Source organism: Propithecus coquereli, unplaced genomic scaffold, assembly GCF_000956105.1.
Source record: "Propithecus coquereli isolate 6110/MARCELLA unplaced genomic scaffold, Pcoq_1.0 Scaffold313, whole genome shotgun sequence".
Taxonomy (NCBI): Eukaryota; Metazoa; Chordata; class Mammalia; order Primates; family Indriidae; genus Propithecus; species Propithecus coquereli.
Window position 1 is genome coordinate 501,615 of NW_012148764.1, and position 22,128 is coordinate 523,742.

Consider the following 22,128-nt stretch of genomic DNA (forward strand, 5'->3'; position numbering starts at 1 on the left):
TGTGTATTAAGTACCAAGTGTTAACTATATGTATAAAGACACATAATTTTATATAAGGATAGTCTAATAAAAAAGAGGAAGTGAGTAAAATCCTTATTCCTTCTGAGACCCAGGGAAATGCTCTTCTGATTCTAGAGAATCAGAAAGAAGAGAATTTGACAGATAAAGGTAGGAGGGTGAAATATTGAATTATCTGGGTCCTGAAACTTCCCCTGCAGACTTCAATTAGATTAGGTGGGCAACAGCAAGAGCATGGAGTGATTGCCCACCCCCTTCCTATTTAGGAGGATGGCAAGGAGATCATTGAGCAGAGACCTCCACTTTGACAAGGGGAGACCCAGCATCATTAAGAAGGGAGAATGGCATGTCCAGACAGAGAAGGTCTAGCTTATGCTCCCAGTCTTCCTTTGTTTCCCAGAGTGTGGACATTTTGTTGAAAGCTAGAGATTCTGCCAAGAAGCACCATGTGGGCATACAACAGAAACAAAAATGGACTCCCTGCGTCTTGTCAGTGCATATAAGGCATGGTAGAGTCTCAGAGAATTCTCCAGCTAGAGAGGGACAAGGGAGGACCAGTTCAGTGGGGAAAAGCCAAGAGAATAGGAAAAGAATTCAGGGACTGCTGAAAGTAGCTGATCCCTTCAGGAAGGACCAGACCAGTCATTCCTTACTGAATTCCCATTGGCCACTAGAAGCCACACAAGCCTCTTACCTGATGTATAACCTCACACTATCTTGGAAAGGAGGTCAGAGAGGGTGGGGATGGACTGAAAATAAGAAAGACTGAGTTATTAGCCAGAAAAGACTGGATGTTACTTAAAATGATTATTTAAAATAGTGGATTGGACTAGGTTGGTTATAAACTGCATTGTACTAAATAAAGTTTCTTCTGCTAAGTGGGGACTCTGAAAAATACCTAATTAGCTACAGACTATATAAAAGAGTCACCATTTTTCCTCATATGCATTGTGGTATGATAAATTTTGTCACCCTCTCCCATTTATATATCACCTATGAGGACAGGAGCCACATGGCCACATCCCTAGCTCCTAATACACTGCTGGTATAAAGTAATTGTCCAAAATCTTTGTTGAGTGAATGAATGAACGCTAGCTAAGAGTGCTGCATAGATGTTTCTTAGACAACCATTAAGGAAAAGATGATGCTTAATCAACCAGCTATGAATGTCTGGGGAACTCAGTCCCATAATTAACCTGACTGGGTAATAAAGAGGACACAGCATCTGGCATCGAGTCTGATTTCTGCCTCTGTTTCTGCCACTAAATATCTGTGTGGACTGGAGTAAATCTTTTAAATATCAACTTCTTCAATAATTTTTATGGCTGTTAGTTTCCTTATGTGTTGAGTAGACATTTTCTAACCATCTATTTATCCATCTGTTTATTTGGATTAATAACTGTTGAACTAAGGCCAGTTTTTCAAAAGAAAGATGTTATCTATAAAGATGGTAATATTGCAAGCTACTCTTAAATAAAAACAAAAGCCTTTGTTCTGATTCATTTATGTAAATTCATATTAATTGTGGAAATCCAGTAATGACTCAAATCCTTTCATTTCTGAAATGACCTTACCTAGGTTATCACTAATGACATCCAATCACCATTTATGTTCTCATCTTTACCCATATATCCAGGTGGAATTTAATGATCCACTGCTGGGCTCAAGAACCCGACCAAAGGCCTACTTTCCATAGAATTCAAGACCAGCTGCAGTTATTCAGAAATTTTTCCTTAAATAGTGTTTCTCAATGCAGAGATGAAGCAAACACCAGTGGAGTCATAAATGAAGGCTTTGAAGGTAAGTTTGATTCTTCAGAATTTTCTAGTGTTCTCTCCTCTGTGAACTGAACAGGGTTAAAATGGAATATACACATAAGACATTTTAAAGTAGGTAAGAAGAATAATATGATTCTTACGATTAATAATAATCATCATGATTAAGTGTTTATTGTATTCTTCTTTGAAAATTATTTTGTATTGTACACTAAATAAAAAAATTAAGGATCGTGCTATGGTCCCTAGATTTATAATCTAAGGCAGTAAAGAGGAGAATTAACATGTTTGATTATATTTTCACGAGATCTGTTCTCCTCCTCCACCCCTCCATGCACCAGTTTGGACCTCAAGTACAGAGTTGAGTTAATTATAGACTCTTCAGATATGGGACACTGTCATCATTGGTTGGTGCAGGCTTCTCTCTTGTTTGTTTGTTTATTTAGTGCTTTATCCCCATATTTCTCTCGTGTTCTATTTCCTCTCTCTCCACTGCCAGACAACCATTCTAATGTCTCCAGTCTGTATCTTTTCATTTGTATGTTTTCCTGCAAAATGCACATGAATATTTTTCTTTCTTTTTTCATTAAGCCCTGTATTTTTAAGATCCATCCATGTTGCTATGTATATATCTAACTCTTTGCTTCTAACTGCTGAGTAATTTTGCTACGATTATTGCAGTAGCACAGGCCTTGCTAAGATCTAGTCTGATTCTACAAGTTCAGTACTTCGGTAAATTAGACAATAATCTTCTGGAACCATTGTACTGTGATGGAATAGACTAAGCTTTTTAGATCAATGTAAGAAACAGAATTAGAACATGTTAGTCACCTAATTCATTTCCAAAATCAGATTTACCATATACTTGCCTAATTTGCTGTAGAAAAATGATTTTTAAAATGTTCCTCTTTAGCTGCTCTAGAAATCCTTCTTTTTATTAAACGTCTGAGAGGCCCTTTGTTTATTTAAATGTAGACATTCTTGCTTAGAAATAAATCTGGCAAGATGGACCCTGACTCAAAATCTCTCAGAAATTAGGCCTCTTGGTATTGGCAGTGATTGACTATAACAGGGCTGATGGCTGTGTGACATCATCTACTCTCACCGTGTAGCACAGACCTTCATCTACTCTCACCATGAGACCTTCACCTTGAGAGCTAGTTTGGAGATTCTAGCAGGGGAGCACAGATACTTGTATACCTTTGACCAAAGAACAATCCTCCTCTATTGGGAAAGGTCATCTTTTTCAACCAAGTATGCAGCTTCGGGGGGGACACACATGAAGCAGTGAGGGAGGAAGGGGACACCTGCCTAGCCAGACACATCAGCTGAATCCACCCTGGCAATCAATGGGTGACAGATGTCACAGCCAGATCGCCTTTACATCTGAGACCTTCACTTTGAGTGATGTACTTGATTAACAGCAGGAAAAAAGAAAAAGCCCGAGGACAAATATCTATTTGTCTAGTGCTTCTGACTATATATTTTGGGTAACTTTTGGTCATGATGTGAACATAAGCCTCTGATCATGTAACTTCTTTGATGTAAACTGCTAAGTGACAGATTGAAAAGAGCTGCGCTTGCCTTGGCCATGCATCATAACCCTCATCAGAACAAGCCTTGTTAATAGTCTCACATTGGCTCCACCCACCTTCTCATCCTCGGACTGAGCTGATTCTGAGAGTGCCGATGGCAGAGCACTCTGGAGTTATAACTGCTACAGCAACCACATCCTTTTGGAGGGTTCTACACATAGCCTTGCCTATGTGAAGATCACATGGAATTTGGAAAAACATATCCTTTCTCATTTTCTAAACATTTACTTAATGAAAGAATTTTCTGAACTAAATCTTGATAATTAAAAAAAACTATTTCATCGGAGAGTTATTGACTTTTGGGCAAGGCATAGTGGTAAGCACCTGTATTTAATGTGTTCCGTTTGTCTGTTTTAAAGAAAAAGAAGTAATAATATTTTTTTCCCTTTAAAATTGGAGTCAGTTTCTTTAATTTTGTATGCAAAGTTTCTTAGTGAACTAAGCTTTTAATGGTGATTTGGAAAGTTGTTCTTGGCATAGGATTGTGTCTCTATCTATAAGAAAGATGGGTGTCACCAGTTCACTAATGAATAATACTGTTTTGCTCAAGCCATATGAACCTGCTCCTGCCTGGCCTGGTTCTTATTTGTTATAAGCTCACATATGGAAACTTTAGAAGAACCATGATCCAGGGTGGTTTGTCAATATGTAAAATGAAATATTTTGTTCCTAAGACAGACAAATGTCTGTAACTGGGTTGAGTAGAATATATGGATATCTGAAAGGTAAGCAGAACGTGGTTTTGTTTGCTTGGCATTGAAAGCCTCTTTTTCTTACTAGATCACTGCTTTTATCATTAGAAAGCAAAGCTTGACTGATAAGACTCAAATTTGCTTGTGAATATCATTTTTGTACACTTTGTATATTAAGTACAGATAGTTACATTTTAAAGGTTTGAAAAAGAATTTTATGTTATTTTATATCAACCATAAAAATGACTCCTGATTCCTTTATGGTTTTCCTTCTAACTTTTCTAGTAATTCATCTCAGTAACTGCTCTTGCTATATTATTTTATAACTGTACCTACATTTTAAAAATATTTATTATAAGTGTAATTCATGTTTATTATAAAAAATATAAAATTATCTAAGCAGAGTAAAAAGTAAAAGTTTTCTAATTCCTCCCTATCTCATTCCCCAGTGCTAGTCATAGTTAATAAGTCAGTTACAATACTTATAGATATTTTGTATGTATATATGACCATTTACAGAAATGCTCATTTATGTATATTTGCATATGTACTGGCTGGAATCAGAGATAAAATTTATGTAATCCAGAGGAATTGGTGGTCTGTAGGTTCTCTAGTCAGTTCCTTAAGATTTTTTTCTTATACATAAGCTTAGTTTTAAGGATTTGGTGAACAGGTGATCTTATATTACATATTCTACCAGAAGCCAGGAGAACAAGCACTCTATGTTGTTATGGAGAGGAAATCCATGTTCTCTAGGAGTCCAGAGGAAGATTGCTGAGTCCACTCTGTGGCAGAGGGAGCATTAAGAAAAGCCATGGGAGGATGTACTTCAAAGTTGGGTTCTTCAGGGAGGTGAGAAAAAAAGTACTTCAGGATAGAAGGAGCAGGGTGTAGAAAGGCATGGAATTTACACACGAGGGTGGGAAATGGCAAAGGATGAAATTAGAGGGATATTTGTCATACTAATCAAGGTAAGAAATGAAAATTAATAAAAGCTGAATTAATGCATGATAACAGGTATGGAGAGAAGGAAAGTGAGTCCAGAGTTATCACAGAGGTAGGTGTGATAGGACTCGGTGGCTAATTGGGTGAGGAAGAGAAAGGAGACAATGGTGATTCCCAGTGAGTTGAGAAACCAGGTGAAAAACAGTGCTATTCCTGAAGACGCGGAACAGGTTTTGCTGTGGTTTGAGCTGCCTGTGGGTTATCTAAGTGGGGAAACTGAGGATACAGTTGAGAGGGTTTGTGCTCAGTTGAAAAGTCTATCCTGTAAATATAGGTGGCTGAAGTCGCGGTGTAGCTGCAGTCATTTAAATTAGAATATGGGATAGGAAGAGAGTGAACAGTGGATTGGACCCAGAGAACAGCCAGTATAGGAGGGACTAACAAAGAAAGATGGTGGATGTGAGGAGGAGAAGCCAGAAAGGGAAGAGGAAAGCCAGAAGAAAGCATTGTCATGGAAACCCAAAGGAAAGTGGTTCACAAAGAAGGGAGTGGTCAAATGTTACAGAGAGGTAAAGGATTCCAGAGGGATGCCTGGATTTTACAGCTGACTTGCATTTTCACAATTCAATTCTTTGCTCATGGAATCCTTTCCTTCTAATGTGTTGAAGACATTTTATAAAAATCACAGAGGCTGTCATAATGGGTGATGATAGTAGGCCCAAGAGCTTAGCTTTACCTTAGATTCTTCCAGAAGTCTCCATGGACCCTAGAGAATATCTTTTTACCATGTTGCATTGCCTAGTTCATCTACAAGGCTGAGATAGGTAACAAACAATGCTCACACTAAATATACAGAACAAAATCCTTTTTGTGAAAGGTTTTAATTACTATCATAGCTAATTTTATTTTAGCACTTTTTAGGTGCTACTCACTATGCTATGCAGGTTAACTCATTAAATCCTCATGACATCCTTATGAAACGGGTATTATTATTAACACTATTTTACAGATGAGAAAACTGAGGTTTACCAACTTTCCCATGATCATACCGCTGAGATGGGGCTAGAGTTTGGCTCTATTCTAGAGCCTTTGCCCTCAGCCTTCACAAAGCCATGGCTGTGGGAAGGAAACTGTCCACACATGCTCCCCAATTATGTTCTCAATAATGTGCTGCACAGCTAGGTATAATGAAAGAAATTATTGCTTATTGCCTGCTATAAAAGTTCCACCATTTTTTCTTGGTTGTACCAAGTTTATTTAGGTGCCAAGTTGTTGGCAGAAGGAATTAAAGTTCTAAATAATATTCATAAAGATAGAGAAGCAGACATAAATATTCAGAATAATGACACAGGAAGAGTCTAAAAGGGAACATAATCAAATTATGATAATTAGACAGAAATAAGCAATTCTTGGCAGTATAGTTTTAGTAAAGGAGAAATCATCATTTTGTTACTTACAATGAATGTAAATCTTGAAGATAAAGAATATAAAGAGATACAGAAATCACTAAAAAAAATTGATAATTAAGATTATAATTGAACAAGAGAGGCAGGGAACAGAGAAGAAATAGAAAGAAAGGCAGGGTTTGCATATTTACGAAGGATAGAAATAGTGGAATGGTCCCTTCAAGGCGAGCCTAAACTTAATTATGTTTTTAATAAAAGAGAATGTGTTTAATAATAGTTTTCTGTTTTGCTGACTGGTGGGCATATTTAGCAAAGCAATAAGATGTCTGTCTTCATTGTTGTTGTGGGAGATATATAAGAAGATAAGAAAAGCCATTGGAAGGACTTTTTTTAAGAAAAAAAAGGAGGGGGGTGCTTAGGATTACAGGGAGCAATAATACCATGCCTATCCTATGGTCCTACTGACCTAATGGGGTGGAAAAGGGATAGAGAGAGAAGATTAGTAACATATCTGGGCATCTAGTAAAAATATCCCAGTGACTTCATCCAAACATTTGTGTAAACATCACCTCATCAGTCCCAGAGAGTTCTACAGGAAACAAATCTAAATGCTCCTCTGCTGTTCTAAACATAGCCAGTCAGCCGGCATATGTCTCGTCTGCAAATACCCCGTCTTACTTGGAAGTCTTTATTTTAATATTTGCTCTTAAAGAGGTTGCTGAGTGCATGCTGTTTTTGTTCAGGATATCTGCTTTAAGGTCTGACCCAGAGGCTTTCTATTAAGTAATTTTTAAACAAAAATAAACAAACAAAACAAAACAACCTCTTCCCGCTACCATAGTCTCTCATAAGCTTTTCATGCAACAAGAAGATGTACTAATTGCTGAAGGCTTGCCAGGGTCAAGTTACTAAATATTGCTGCAAGCACTATGAACCAATAAAGTAGTTAGCTAATGATTTTTCTTTGACACATGACAAGAGAATTTGCAAAATGAATTTATTTGCCTCATATAAAAGATTCTTTTCAAACAACTCAAAGCAAAAAAAAAAATTAAAAATTAAAATAATCTTTTGGTAGGAAGTTTTCCAACATGCTATTTAATGGCTTAACGGTATGGCAAGGAAGCAGCTGATATGAGTGGGTAGACTGTATTGTGGATTTAAATTTTTGTTGAAATTCTAAACTTTTCTTTAGCTGAATTTCTTTAAGCCTATTAAGGACATCCTAGTTTCCGCAATTATCTGGGCCACTGGACTAATTAAATTTGAATATCTTATTTCTTCCTAATTTTTTTTATATTTTTGGTTGCTATTATTACATCTACCAAGTTATTCTTATGAGTTTCTCAATGCCTTAGTACATATTGTCAATAACCGTAATGGTTGACTCCTTCCACAGGGATTCAGAACTTAGGCATGAACCAAACTTGGCATCTGAAAAAGTTATTTCTATTGGGGAGCTATTTTGTAACTCTAACTACTCAGGGGGTTTGAAACATACTATAATGATATTTCAACAATGAAGAAGAAAATGAGATGAGGCCAAAGAGCCCAGAAGCCTGTTCGGCCATCTTGCTCTTCAGCAGTTTGGGGGTCTGCAAAAGACATGCACACTTGATACAGAACAGGGATGTAGCTCATAAGCTCTTACATTAGAATAAGCTTTGTATTTCAGGTGTGGAACTTGAAAAACAGGGAGGTCTATTAAAATTCCGTTAGGAAAAAATAGGTACAATGGTGCTTCCCTTAGTCCTTTGAAATGATTTCATTTTCCTCATATTTCAATTTAAGTTCATTTCAAATAAACTAGACTTGGGTGTACATCAGGGCTAAGCACAGAAACTTTATTTCATTCATTGCTATATCATAAATACCTAGAACACAGCCTGGCATGTAGTAGGCATTCAGTAAATATTGTCTTAATAAGTGATTAAATTAGTAAATCTAAAAGTTAAATCTTTAAAAGTAGACATTCCAGCTGCTGCAGAAAGATGAAAGAATATTTTACACAAAAAGAGCCATCCTAGGGCCACTTAATTCCTATCACAAGACCATGACCTGTTCCACTTGTTATTTTAAAGTGCATGTCACCTTCTATAGTAACATGTCCGCTTCCCTACTAGACTGCAATAGCCTCAAGGAACAGGGAATGTGTCTTATTTATCTTCGTACTCCCAGCACTTAGCAGCACTAATAAATGTTTGCTGAATAAATGTGTAAAGTTGGTGTTGCCATAATTATCATACAGCCTATATATTATTACAAATAAATGAAAAGAAATACATGCTAGAATAACCTTCATATTTTTTCCACAGGTGAAGGTGGCAATATGATTTGTGTGAATTCAAGTGATGTTATGTCAATTGCTTTAATGGAAACCAAGAACCAAGAAGGGTTAAACTATATGGTACTTGCCACAGAATGCAGCCAAGGTGAAAAAAATTCTGAGGGTCTTCCAGGCTCCCAGGAATCTGAATCTTGTGGTCTGAGGAAAGAAGAGAAGGAACCACATGCAGACAAAGATTTCTGCCAAGAAAAACAAGTGGCTTACTGCCCTCCTGGCAAGCCTGAAGGCCTGAACTATGCTTGTCTCGCTCACAGTGGTTGTGGAGATGGGTCTGATTGATAGCTCTGTTTGGGAAATACAGAGTTGAGATAAACACTCCTATTAAATAGTTACTGAAAGAAAACTCTAGTAGAATGATAGATGTCATGGTGGTCTGCGATTCCAAATTAACACTGCAAAGTTTCTGAATTCTAATCTTGGTTCTGAGGGCCATTTGGTTTCAGTCTAAGGATCCCAGTACCAACTGCCTGACCTTCACTAGAATTATGAGATGAACCACTAAGCATGTGGAAAGCTTAGGAAAACTCATAAGTCTGGAAGGGAAACACGGCTCTCCCTCTCCCTGGAGGTCCTTTAAGCCATTGCCACCCTTCAGTCTCGGCTGTAATAAAAGCATCTTGACCAGATGGTTAGAGACAGAAATAGGTATGTTTAAGGAACTGAAGGAGAAGAATAAGAAATAGGCTTAGGGGGCGAACAGAACTACAGATAATCTCAAAGGGGGAAGAGGAAATGACAAATAACTCTACAAATACAGAAGAAACCAGCACCTGTGACATGAGGAAACAATTGGAAAGCTATTACTACAATAAAACATTATCTTTAATTATTGCTGTAAAATATATATTTTTGTGATTCTCTTTATTTCAAAATATTATGGGGGTACAAATGTTTTTGGTTACATGGATCACTTTTGTAATGCTTGAGTCAGGGCTGTAAGTGTGCCCATCACTCAGATAGTGTTCATTGTGTCTGTTAGGTAGGTTTTCACCCATTAAGATATTCTGTATTTTGGAGGCTTAGGACAACAGCTTCAGTCGTATTGAAAATAGAACTACAAGGATCTCTAAGTCCTAAAGTTTACCATTGTGTAGTCTTTGGGTTGTGTAAAAATCACTGACTTGTGTGCTGTTATGGAAACTACCTAGTATAAAGGTTATTTTTATTTGCCATATCTATTTTATATATTAAATACTTAACAATACATTTTTTATCAAATTATCCTTAAAATTAAATATAAATGATTATACAACGTTAATTCAAGCAATGTGATTTTTAGCAACCATATAGAACAATAAATAACTAAATGAGAGCTATTAAAAAATTCTTCAGAGAAACACTCTAACTTAAAAACCAGTGATTTTTTTTTCCAGCTACCCATTTAAATACTAAAGCCTCAACTGCTCTAACAGCAACACTAATGTAACCATTCTGTGTTACTAAGTTCCAGTATACAGGAAGTTCACTAGACATAGAGAAGAACATTTTGATTTTTACATTTGCTAAAAACTACTGCAGAAGAAGGTCATGTGTCCAGTCCAACTGGTATAGTTAAGTTAATCTTTTAACTTGCCTACTACCTGAGAACCTGCACAGATGATTGGCTGCATGGCGAGGAACACAGAGATGAGAATGCATTAGTTCTATGTTGGACAGCCCCCAAGTTAAGGTCTAGGGTTTGTGGTCATTCTGCCACATCTGATATTTTGCTGAATAAGAGAGGATATTTTCTCTCTGATCTTCTGAACTTCTAATGGGCATTTGTCATTCTTTTTGCTAGTCCAAGATATTAAGCCCCTTCCTGTGCTGGAGAATCCCATCACCTTTATCATCTGGGTGGCAGCTGTGTTTCATTCGCTCCCCCAGCGTCCCTTGCAGCAAGAAGGCAGGCATGTGACCCAGCCCTCACAACTTTCTCCCCTCAGACCCACCCATCTACCCCTCCTCCCCCTCTCCTAATTGAGAGCTAGGGATGCAAAGAATCAGGGACCAGGGCGACTCTTCCCTGGTGATGATGCCAACTGCAGTTAGTCTGGCTCATGGTACAGAGGAGACAGTGATGCTAGAGGTGACATGTAGAGTCCAGGGCCAGGAGAGTCAGGAACCTGGTGCCTCTGGCATGGGGGCAGCCAGACTGGACAGGTTCTGCTGTTTTCTCTGAAGCCCCCTCCCTCCAGGATTTTCTGGGTTACCCTCACATCCTATTAACAGATAATTTTCTTTTAAATCAGCCAGAGTTAGTTTCTGTTGCTTGCAACCATGTTTTTACTTTATCAGTGCCATGGATCTTTTTTTTAAAAATTTTTTTCAGTATCATGGATCTTTACTTTGGAAGATACAAAAAGGGATCAGAAGTGTATAGAAGAATTAGATTTGCAGTATAATACATTTGCATTACAATTTGGACAAAGGAAAATTCATAGGAGATCTGAGGGCAACAGCCTATAAAATTCTCATGTTTTGGGTAAGAAATAGTACAAATTAGCAGTATTTTTATAGTTCATAATGAATAATACTGGTAGAAATATTTAGTGCAAAATAAAATAGTGGCTAAAAATCTCACATGTAAAATATGTTATAGATAAAAATAATTGATAAAGTATAATTGGTTGGTTAATTCTATAATTGTAATTCTGCAATTGGAAGTTAGTTCTGGAAAGATTAGATCTTGTAACCAAGAGGAAAAAAATTGGTAATGGCTAAAAATGGCATTTGTTAAAATATGTTATTCACTAAAAATTGACAAAAGAATAAAATCTTATTAATAAATTTTTTATATGCAAAATGTGACTTGGGAATATCATTCTTGGGAGAAATAATGGCTTGAAAAGGCAGAACTTGTAACTGATGAAGGTTTATTTGAAAAAGCTGATTAATAATCTAACCTTCATTTAAAGTTCGAGGAAAAGAAATAAGCCATAAGAAAAATCTTTGAAAATACAATATAGTATTGGAAGCAAATACTATATTGTGTTTTAACACTGCTAAGTGAACAAAAATTTAACTAGATAAAACCAATATGTTGATATAATTCTTATTAAAATGCTTTACTCAAAACGTCTTTGAGAAAAGAGCCTGTTTATGGGCTCAGATGCACTCTATATTGCTTATCCACATTGGCTTTCCTTCTCCTATTGGAATTTCCTGGCCTATTCTTCTCTGCTTACCTAAATACCACTCAACCTTTAGGACCAGCTTATATTCCAACTTTTTGGAAGGACTGCCCTAACCCTCTCACCTCTCTCTTCTCAGAATTGCTGTTGCCCTTATTGTCTTTACATCTCATTTGGCAGTAACCACATATATTTCCATTCTATTTCTATGTTTTGCCCACTTAAATAAATTGCAACCTTTCTTGAGATAGGGTGGTTTCTTCTACCCCGTTGTATATTTTCTATGCCATGAATATTCTTTCAATCCTGAGTCATCTCTTGAGACCTAGGCAGACAGATTATAGGAGTCAGGGCAGAGCTTTGAGGTTCACATCAGACATAGGGAAGTCCTGCACTTCTGGGAACCCTTGAAATGATGGTGAACATATGCTAAAGGAGACAAACATTTATTTTATCATTTTCAGTTTCCCCCCTGTCTCAAATCCACCTTTTATCCTTAGAATGGCCTCTATGAGTGTAGGATAAGTGTTAGATGCCTCTGACTTCTCTATGATATCCTTTCTGTGGTTAAAGGAAGCGTGTCCAACATTCCGTTTTGCAGTTGGTCAGGGCTACAGGGAGCCTGAATCAGATGACTTATCCCAGTCCTTTTAGGCTTCTTTACATACAACCAGAAGAATTAAGGGGCCAAAATATACTACCCAAATGCTATTTATGCTATTGTAAATATTTTCTTCCGGTGTCTTTTTTTTCGATGTGAGCTTATTTTCATGGATGGGATAGGTGTAGCTGTTACCTCTCCAAGTCTTTTTCACTTAACACTATTGCGTAAGCTTTCCCTCTTATCATTGAAAATTCTTTGCAAATGTTTCTAATGGCTGCATAAAATTCCTTAGGATGGATATACTGTAGTTGAACGCTCCCTTGTAGATCTACACATTCATTCATTTGCTCATTCGATAAATATTTATTGAGTGCCTGCTATGCAGCAAGTATTGTTATAAGTACTAAGAACAGAGCAACAAACAAAGCAAAGTCTCTTCCTTGATGGAGGCTACATTCTAGCATTCTTGTTGGAGGAGGAGATATAATAAAAATATATATACAGCTGAGGAGCAAACTCAGCAGTGTTGCAGAGCTCAAGATGTTTAAATGCTCAGTCAAGGTAGGTCTGTTGAGAAAACCTGGGACCATGTAACATAGGATGGGAGTACTTGAATGGATGTTTCAAATATTTTGGCTCAGCAGACCCTTCTGATCCCTCAGAACTTGCAGAAGTAGCCCACCCCTCCAAGGTAAGAGCTAGCACTTTCTCTGTAGAGGAAGATATTAACAGAGGCCTCTTCCCAACCCAGCAAAAGATAACCCCTTAGGAGCTGCACTCACCTCCTCTCCTGACTGCCAGGTGGACAACTATGCTGGATAAACCCCAATATAACTCGACTATCCTGGGTCTAATAAATAGGAAAGAGATTACACCCCAAATGAGCTCTGAGAGTTAGCTAACATGTATTGCTGGGAGCCAGGGGAGTTATGCTGGGACATTCTGAAGATGCTTGATCAAGGGGATGGGAAGATAAGACTGGATAAGCAAGAATTCATTCACCAGGTGAGACTCTGCTGGGACATGAGATTTAATTTTCTGGAAAAGATCCACGGAGATAAGGCAAACTTGTGGCTAGGGTGGTCTCAGAAGCAAGGAGAAAATGAAGGCCCATGCTGAATTTCCCTGTCAGAAGGTAAAGGAAGGAATAAAAAGGTTGAGGGAAGCAGCAATGCTGGCATGGACATATTATGTGAGGCCAGAAGACCCATCAGAGCACACAGCATTCACCAATGTCATCAGGAATGTGCTGACAAAAGGGGCCTCACTAAGCATCACTAAGAAGCTCAGTGATTGCCTCCTCCGCTGCTGGCCACAGCTGTTGGCAGGAAAGGCTGTCCCAGAGCTGGGCTTGTTAACATTCATGGGCACGATACAAGCCTGAAATCAGAGAGGCCAGATGACTACACTTGCCGTCCAGAAACCATAGACCTGTATCACCATGATGATGGAGAGGCGGCCAAAGGGCTTGACTGTAGAGAGTTAAGGAGGCAGTTAATAAGGCATGTTGTCCCTTGGACAAAACAGATGGGCAGCCAGTCCTTAACATCTATAATCAGTAGAAGGCTATATTAGTCAGAGTTCTCCAAAGAAACAAAACCAATAGAATATAGAGATAGATGATAGGTAAGTAGATAGATAGATAGATTGATTGACAGATGGATGAGAGGGGATTTATTAGGGGAATGAGTTCATGCTACTATGGAGGCCAAGAAGTCCCATGACATGCCATCTGCAAGCAGGAGAACCAAGGAAGCCAGTAGCTTGGCTTAGTCCAAGTCTGAAAGTCTGAGAACCTGGGGGGCAACTGGTGCAAGTTTTGGAGTCTGAAGGTCAAAAACCCTGGAGTTCTAATGCCCAAAGGCAGGAGAAGATGGGTGTCCCAGCTCCAGAAGAGGGAGAGAGCAAATTTGCCTTTCCTCTGCCTGTTCGTTATATCCCAGCACCCAGCCAACTGGACAATGCCTGCCCACATTGGGTGAGGGTGGATCTTCTCTACTTAGTCCACTGATTCTAATGTCAATCTCTTTCAGAAACATCCTCTCAGACATACCTAGAAATAAAGCTTTACTAGCTAACTGGGTATCTTTTAATCCAGTCAAGCCAACACCTAAAATTAACACAAAGGCAAAAATGGAGGAGCAGGGAGCTGATGGGGTCTCTTTGATGAAAATCACCATCCTTGCCCAGTTCCCAGATCTGAGCCAATGTTCAGATCTGCAACTCATTGACTGTAGAACTGGACAGTTTCTAGGTGGAAGGACCCTGCAAGATCACTGCATGTATATACTATAATGTTTCCTCCACAAGGAATTATGGCTGTTTACTCTGACGACTGTATGCTGAAGGAAGGGGGAATTCCCAGACATTCCAGACAACTGGACACAGTGTCTGAGTTGACATTGGTATCCAGAGACCTGAAACACCATCAAATCCTCTCTGTTAGAGTGGGGTTTATGGGGCCAGGTATTAAATTGCATCCTCACTAAAGTCTAACCTATAATGTGTCCACTGGGTCCACAGTCCCACCCAGTGGTCATTTTCCCACTCTTCAAATGTGGAATTGGGATCAGCATACTTTGTGGTTGGAGTAACTCCCTCATTGGGTCTTTGACCTATGGGGTAAAAGGTACCACAGTGTAGAAGGCCAAGTGGAAACCTCTGAAACTGCCTCCCTTCTTCTTCCCTTCCCTCAGTCAATATTGTAAATCAAAAACAATATAGAATTCCAAAGGGATGACAGTGATTAGCACCACCATTAAAGATCTAAAGGTTGCAGGGTTATTGGTTTCTACCATATCTCCATTTAATTCACTGCTCCTGCAGAAACTGGATAGATCCCAGAGAATGACTGTAGAGTACCACGTGTTAAACCAAATAATGACCCCAATTACAGTTGCTATGGCAGATGTAGTATTTTTGCAAGAACATATTAATAACATTTCAAGTGCATGGTATGTGTCTTGGCATCTGTGTCTCAGAGGATTGAACTGATGTTATCATCCCATTGGTGAGACAATTAAAAAGACTAATTAGAGCTGATCTTCAGGTTGAGCCATGTGGAGCTAACAGCCTTGATGAGTGTGTGTGCAGGGGAAGCTAAATCAGAGTGGGTGCCAGAGAAAATGAAAGAGCAAATGGAGAGATAGGAGATGATTCATGTAAGGCATCTCGCCATTTCAAGGGAACAAAGAAGTGAGATAGCAATGAGATGGGTCAAGGGAGGGGTTTTCTTTGTTTGTTTTCTTGGTGTTTCTTTTTTTCCCCAGAGACAAAAAATATTGCAGCCTGTTTTATATTAATTTCAGTAGAGAGAGAAAAGAGATGATGCAGGAAGAAGAGAGAAAATAATTGTTCAAGTGATGTCCTTGAGCTGAACACAGAGATGGAGGCTTGGAATTTAAGTGCAGGAAAAGGATATTCGACACTAATTGGCTCTTACTAAATGTGACAGAATATCTCCCCACTCCTTTAAGTATGAGGATTTTCTTTACTGGAGCCGGCTTCTAGCCAGCTTTTCTTTTTCCAATTTGTACTCCAAACTTCAGATCAGCCTATATTTTAAAATTTGTTTGCACATAATAAAATAAAATATTTTAACACAAAAATTAGCGTTTTACCATAATAGTTGGTGGTACCTGTTCAATGTACTTAATATCTAGTTAAAGGTGAAAAATATTATAAGTCAAGAGTGAATAGGATGATCTTTAGGATGACTGCAACCCTTGAAAGCCTGTATCAGAAGTTGTATCAGAAGACATTATATAGTTACATAGTAAGTGCCAAATAAGTGGTATTGATATTAGGTGGTAAGAATTCCCACGAGTGTGAGACCACTCACTGTGATCTGGTGTGGAGACAAGGCTTCACAGAAGAGGTAGAACTAGTGTAGGCATTGAAGAAGAGAAAGCATTTGGATAAGAGGGCAGTGAGATGAAAATTTTCTGATATGGTGGGAAGTAGCAATTTACAAGAACCTTCTACAGAATATAACAGAAAACAGTTGTAAACTGCTATAACCCAGGGGAACGGTCAACCAGAGCAATTATGTTTAGGAACTCTGCTAATTTCTAGATTGTGTACCATTGGGCTGAGATCTTATCCAATGGTGAGCCTGATACCCTCCTGAAACCTGAGACAAGATAGCTCTAACTTAATTCGGAGCACTGATATGGACATAAAGGAGAAGAAAGCACAAGAAATAGATCAGGAAACTAAAAGCCAACACGCAAAGCATTTTTTAGTATTACTTTTAAAACTCTTCTGTTTATAGTAAGGAGAAGGAGGATAAAGGGTAATTGAGTTCAAATTAGAAATCCCTCTGATAAGGGAAGTGACAAAAATTAAATATACACTTTAGAATAAGACTAAAAAATGTAGTCAGAAGCTTCTATGGCGTGAATTTAAATACTGTAAAATTGTATAATTTTGTTTTATTTTAACATTTGATGTCTTGCCCTTGCTGCTGCTCTGGAAGATTCAGTGGTACCTACACTTTCTGCTTCATTCCCTTGAGACCCAAAGTCTACATTAACTGGCAGCATGGGCATATATAATAGTATGGCTGTGAAGCATTATTTATTTTTCCTTTTTAGTTTCAATATATTTTACATCTCTAGCAAAAATGGGAGATGGCAGTGGATTTTTAAAAATTTCAGTCTTATTTAATAATGACATCATTCCTTAATCATAAATGACCAGACATCCCAAGTTTCAATGTGGGGTAATTGTGCCCAGCATTATTGTTTTTATTAACTAGATAGTTTAAAACTGTTAAGTTTAAAGTTGTGAATAAATTTCCATCTCACCAATTCCAGTAGAATATAACTTCATAGTTGTTTTCCCTCAGGATGTGCGTCTATTTCCCTAGATCCTTTCTTATGCTCTTAAAAAAGTATGAGTGAGGAATGTTTTTTAAAGGAAGTCTTTGAACAAGGAAGTACAAATATCATAAGCTCTGTTCTCTATGTTTTTTTACCAAAAATCTGATCTGTCTGTCAATGCCCTTTTGTCATTTTCAGAGTGTGGAGAAGAAACTGCCTGAGGTAAAAATGGAACTTCACACTCCACAAAGCAAGGTGAAATAATACTAATAATACAGCACTTTTAGGCAGTGCTTCCAAACATATCAGGAAATTCCATAAAAAGCAGGTACCATGGAAAAAAAAGTCAAATGATATTAAAAGAAAAAATATCCAACTGCTTTCTAGGACAGGTTACACATTGGGTAAAATGCATTAGAAGAAAAAAAAGGGAAATAGGACTTTACCTAGAAAAAATAAACATTCTCCATCCCATTTCTTGATAATACCATTATTGGCACAGGGATGATAATGTAGTTGCCAAAAATAAGTGCAAGGCTGAAGTTTGAGAATCAGCGGGAAAAGAAATGAGTTTGTGACATTCTCATCAACCACTTCAATCATAATTATTGTTCTTAGCAAGTATGTGTTTAGATTTTTAAGATCCTTGATATTTTTCCCCAGTGAAAATGATTTTTATATGAGGTAACTTCTAAAGAAGTTTTCAAATTATAAGTTAAATGGAATGTTTTCATAGTTGTAAATATAGAGATTAAAATATGTACCCCAAAAATACCTGTTGATAAAAATTTCTAATCAGTAACTAAATCACTAGAGTGGTGCAAATATAATCAATCAATAAATTTAATTTCTTAGTTTTTTTCCAAAGTTTAGTTTAGATTTAACCTAAATTTCTTATATGTAATAATTATATGTTTATTCATTTATGCATTTTGATAGGAAATGGAAATAATGGTAGGAGGATAGTTTGAGGAAAACCACGTTAGCCATTTTGGAACACTTGGAGATAAGCAGAACTAGAACTTACTAAGAGATTCTAAGAACAAAGAAATGGAAAATATGCTTGCTGCTGTTTTCCTGGGTGAAATAACTGACTTCCAGTAAGGTAGAGGAAATTCAGATGCCTTAATTTTTGTTTTAGAGGAGCTTAGTTTCCGTAAGAGCACATAGAAAAACTCACAGAAATACTGTAATTTGAGGTAGACCTGACACTCTATTGTGGAAAACTTCAGATTTTTCTCTTATTGAGTTAACTTGTCTTGTTAAAATGAAAAATTCCAAAAGAAGGGTAATATGTTTTACCAAAGTAATAATGATTCTAGTAAATTCAATATATATATTTCTCTAATGGCTAAACATTAATTCTTCAGCAAAATATTTTATTCATTTTCCCTAAAAGAAAATTTGTCTATCTCTTAAAGTAAACTTCCATTAGCAGAACCACCTCTGCCTGCTCTAGTCAGGGGCCACTCTGCCCGGATGCGATGTTTAGAGGTCATGGGTGGAAACAAATGGGAGCTGTTTTTGGAGGCTGTTTTGCCTTTTTAGGTTATGAGGGTCTCTCTGTGTTTAGGGTAACATGATTGAAGGCTCCACTCCAGCTCCAATTAGCACCCTATAATTTATTAGCTTCTGCTTTAAGATTATGCGTTAACTTCACAAATATTTCAACCACGGAAACAGCAGCTATCAAGTGTCTCTTTCCTGATCCAGCCCTCTGGGGCTGGATTGAAATACCAGGAAACAGTGGTACAGTTGGTCTGTCAAGTGAGAATAATCATTTGTGCCTATGCCTGCCTGAGGGCATGATGTCTCTGATTGCTCCTTAGGTCTGCATCTGTGTGTGTGTTTGTTATATTTGTGGATAAATAGATTCTGTTGTGTGGATGCCATATTTGTATTATTAAGGTTTCATTTATTTACGGGCAATAAGGAAGAGCCAGTATTTATGAAATGTGAAATTTGTGTTTGCTTAACCCTGCTGCTTGTGTAAATGTCACAACTTCAGTTACACACAGACGGCAACTGTGATAATGATACCGTCTTTAGGGACATTTATTCCTTTACTTCAGATTTCAGGAAGACATAATAAATCCTAAAAATCTAGCAAGGAAAAATGGAATATACAAACACCTTGACAAGTACAATCAAAATGTGAATTATTTGCATGCAAATTGTCAACAAACTGTTAAAGCAATTTTAGAAAGGGATCTTAACATTTTTCAGTTTTATTTATTTTTAAAGTCTTTTCAAATACCTTTCCATTTTTCTTCCATGCTCATGAATTACATTCAAAATGCAATTTATGGAAATGGCATTTATATAGAAAGCAGTTTTTCTAAGTTCTATTTATTTATCTCCTTCAACTCCAAAGTAACCAATCACTAAGTGCTTAAAAAAAGGCACTTTATTTTGATAGAATATGTATGGGTGCCTACATAGAAATGCAGGCTTTGTAATTCTAAGCAAAATGAAAGTTAAAGTTATCTGAAGAGTTGTTTCCTCCAGATGCAAAAGGACACAGAAAATACAGTACTTACCCAGAAACAGTGAAAAGAGAAGTGTTCGGTCAGGACATCTGGGTCCCAACACCCACCACCTCTGCCCTCTCTCCCATCCCGGCCTGAATTAATCTTAAGTCATCGCTAGAATTTGCCATGCATTGAAATAGAACTTCAAAGGGGAAATGAGACGGGATGGCAACTCCTTTTAAACTGAAGAAGTAGAACAGATAGAGTTCCCTGAAGCTGGGTGACTGAGTTCTCAGCCAGAGGGCAATCGGCGAAGGATTACGTGGTGGTGGAGAGACATCTCTCCCCTTTTCATCACCTCTCTCTTGGCCTAGGCCAAGTGCCAAGGGAAAGCTGCGGGTGAAGGGGACACCAGTGCCGTGGGGTATGATCAGAGGAGAATGCAATCTCTCTCTCAGACCCCAACCCAGGTATGACATATGTAAAAAGTCATGTTTGCCTTTTCTCGTGCCATCCCTCATTTCCTTGAATGTCCTTTTATCGACTGCTAGAACCTTCTCTAATCTACATGGTTTCACAACTATTAGCAAGACAGGCATTGAAGTTCACATTTTGTGAACTTGGTGGGCCTGAAGAATGTCAGTTAGGGCTAGTAATTCCCTGGAGTTCTCTTTGATGCTCTGATTACACAGAACTAAATCATTATATTCTAGGTCGTCTTGCATCTCTACTTTAGGAAGGTGTAAACTGCAGGGAAATGCTGTGCTTCATGCGTCATACGTGCCAGGTCTCTGGAGCCTGGACTGGCTCAGCAGTCTGGACGGTCTGTTCGGGATTGCCCCAAAGGCCAGTTCCAGTGAATGAGTCTCCTCACCAGCAACCTGATATTCGGGTCAGATGCAGCTGAGGAGAGAGGCTGCAGTAATCAGAACCTCGTGGCTGGGAAAAGGCTCCCTGTGGGTCTGACCACAGACCTTGTGAGTGTCGGTGCAGGTGGGGTGCAGGTAAAGAGCCTCTTCCAGTGAGGAATAGTTGGAGAAGATGTCTAGCGGAAAACGCACTGTTTGCTTTCTTCAACAGCATACTTCGTTGCAAATTCTGAAAAGCACACTGAGACTGAACGCATTTTATCTATGCTTGTATATACCAGTGATCCATGCCAGTGGAACATGGATTAAAAAAAATCCACAGAGAAGTCCAAAGTTAATTTTAGTTATTGCTTCAATGTCCAAACCTCAGGCTAACTCTTAAACAGCTTGGTTAGGTTGGGTGTGAAGAATTTCAGAGCAGTGAAGGCTGTTAAATTCTGAAGTGAATTAATAAGAGAAGCAATAATACTTCCCTCCTGGAGAATAGAGATCTACATCTGACCGAATGGTCTAAAGGTAGTGCCATTTGATGGAGTTAGGACAATGTCCTGAGACAAGTCCTTTGAGATCTGGGATACTATAAGTTCTACAAAGCATTAATCTTTGCTTTTCTGTCTTTTTTCCCTTCTTACTCTCCTATTGTAAGGGAGAAAATAAGACCACAGTTGAACAGCAAAGAGACAAGTAGTTATTGCAGTGGACAGCAGTGCAGCCATTGCGCCTGGGCTACTTGGTTGGCATCCTGGCTCTACTACTGATGAGCTTCGTGACTGAGCAAATCATTTCTCCTCTGTGTGTCTCAGTTTTCTCATAGGTAAGAAGGATATTATAATAATAACTACCACACATAATAGTGATGTTTAAATGAGTTAATCTATACATAAAGCCTTCAGATCAGCACCTGGTGCATGAGAAATAGTTAACATTAGTTATTATTATTGTTATCACATCTGGTACAGCATAATCATATAGTACCTTCCATCTGAGCAAAACCAACATCATTTTTGTAGTGATAATACCTACTTCACAGGTACCCAAATGATAGAAAGGGAATGGTAACTCTGCCAAGTTCATGCTCAGAATGAGGTCCCTTAATTGCTTCCAACTCTTGAGACTATTACCCAAGATAAATTATATTTGCTTCTCATGTTATAATGAAAATCAAGATTTGTACTAATATTGTTATATAAGCAGAACTAGAACTTACTAAGAGATTCTAAGAACAAAGAAATGGAAAATATGCTTGCTGCTGTTTTCCTGGGTGAAATAACTGACTTCCAGTAAGGTAGAGGAAATTCAGATGCCTTAATTTTTGTTTTAGAGGAGCTTAGTTTCCGTAAGAGCACATAGAAAAACTCACAGAAATACTGTAATTTGAGGTAGACCTGACACTCTATTGTGGAAAACTTCAGATTTTTCTCTTATTGAGTTAACTTGTCTTGTTAAAATGAAAAATTCCAAAAGAAGGGT

The 22,128-nt window shown here is 37.9% G+C and overlaps 1 protein-coding gene across 1 annotated transcript in view; it reads left to right on the forward strand.

Moving 5' to 3' along the window:
• The window catches only part of ROS1 (ROS proto-oncogene 1, receptor tyrosine kinase), a 135,309-nt gene extending 126,223 nt beyond the window's left edge, over nucleotides 1-9,086 (forward strand). The window contains 2 exon segments of the mRNA XM_012650123.1: nucleotides 1,655-1,818; nucleotides 8,747-9,086. Of these exon segments, the coding sequence (XP_012505577.1) occupies nucleotides 1,655-1,818; nucleotides 8,747-9,057 (475 nt within the window). The 3' untranslated portion in view covers nucleotides 9,058-9,086.
• Nucleotides 9,087-22,128: the final 13,042 nt, after the last annotated feature.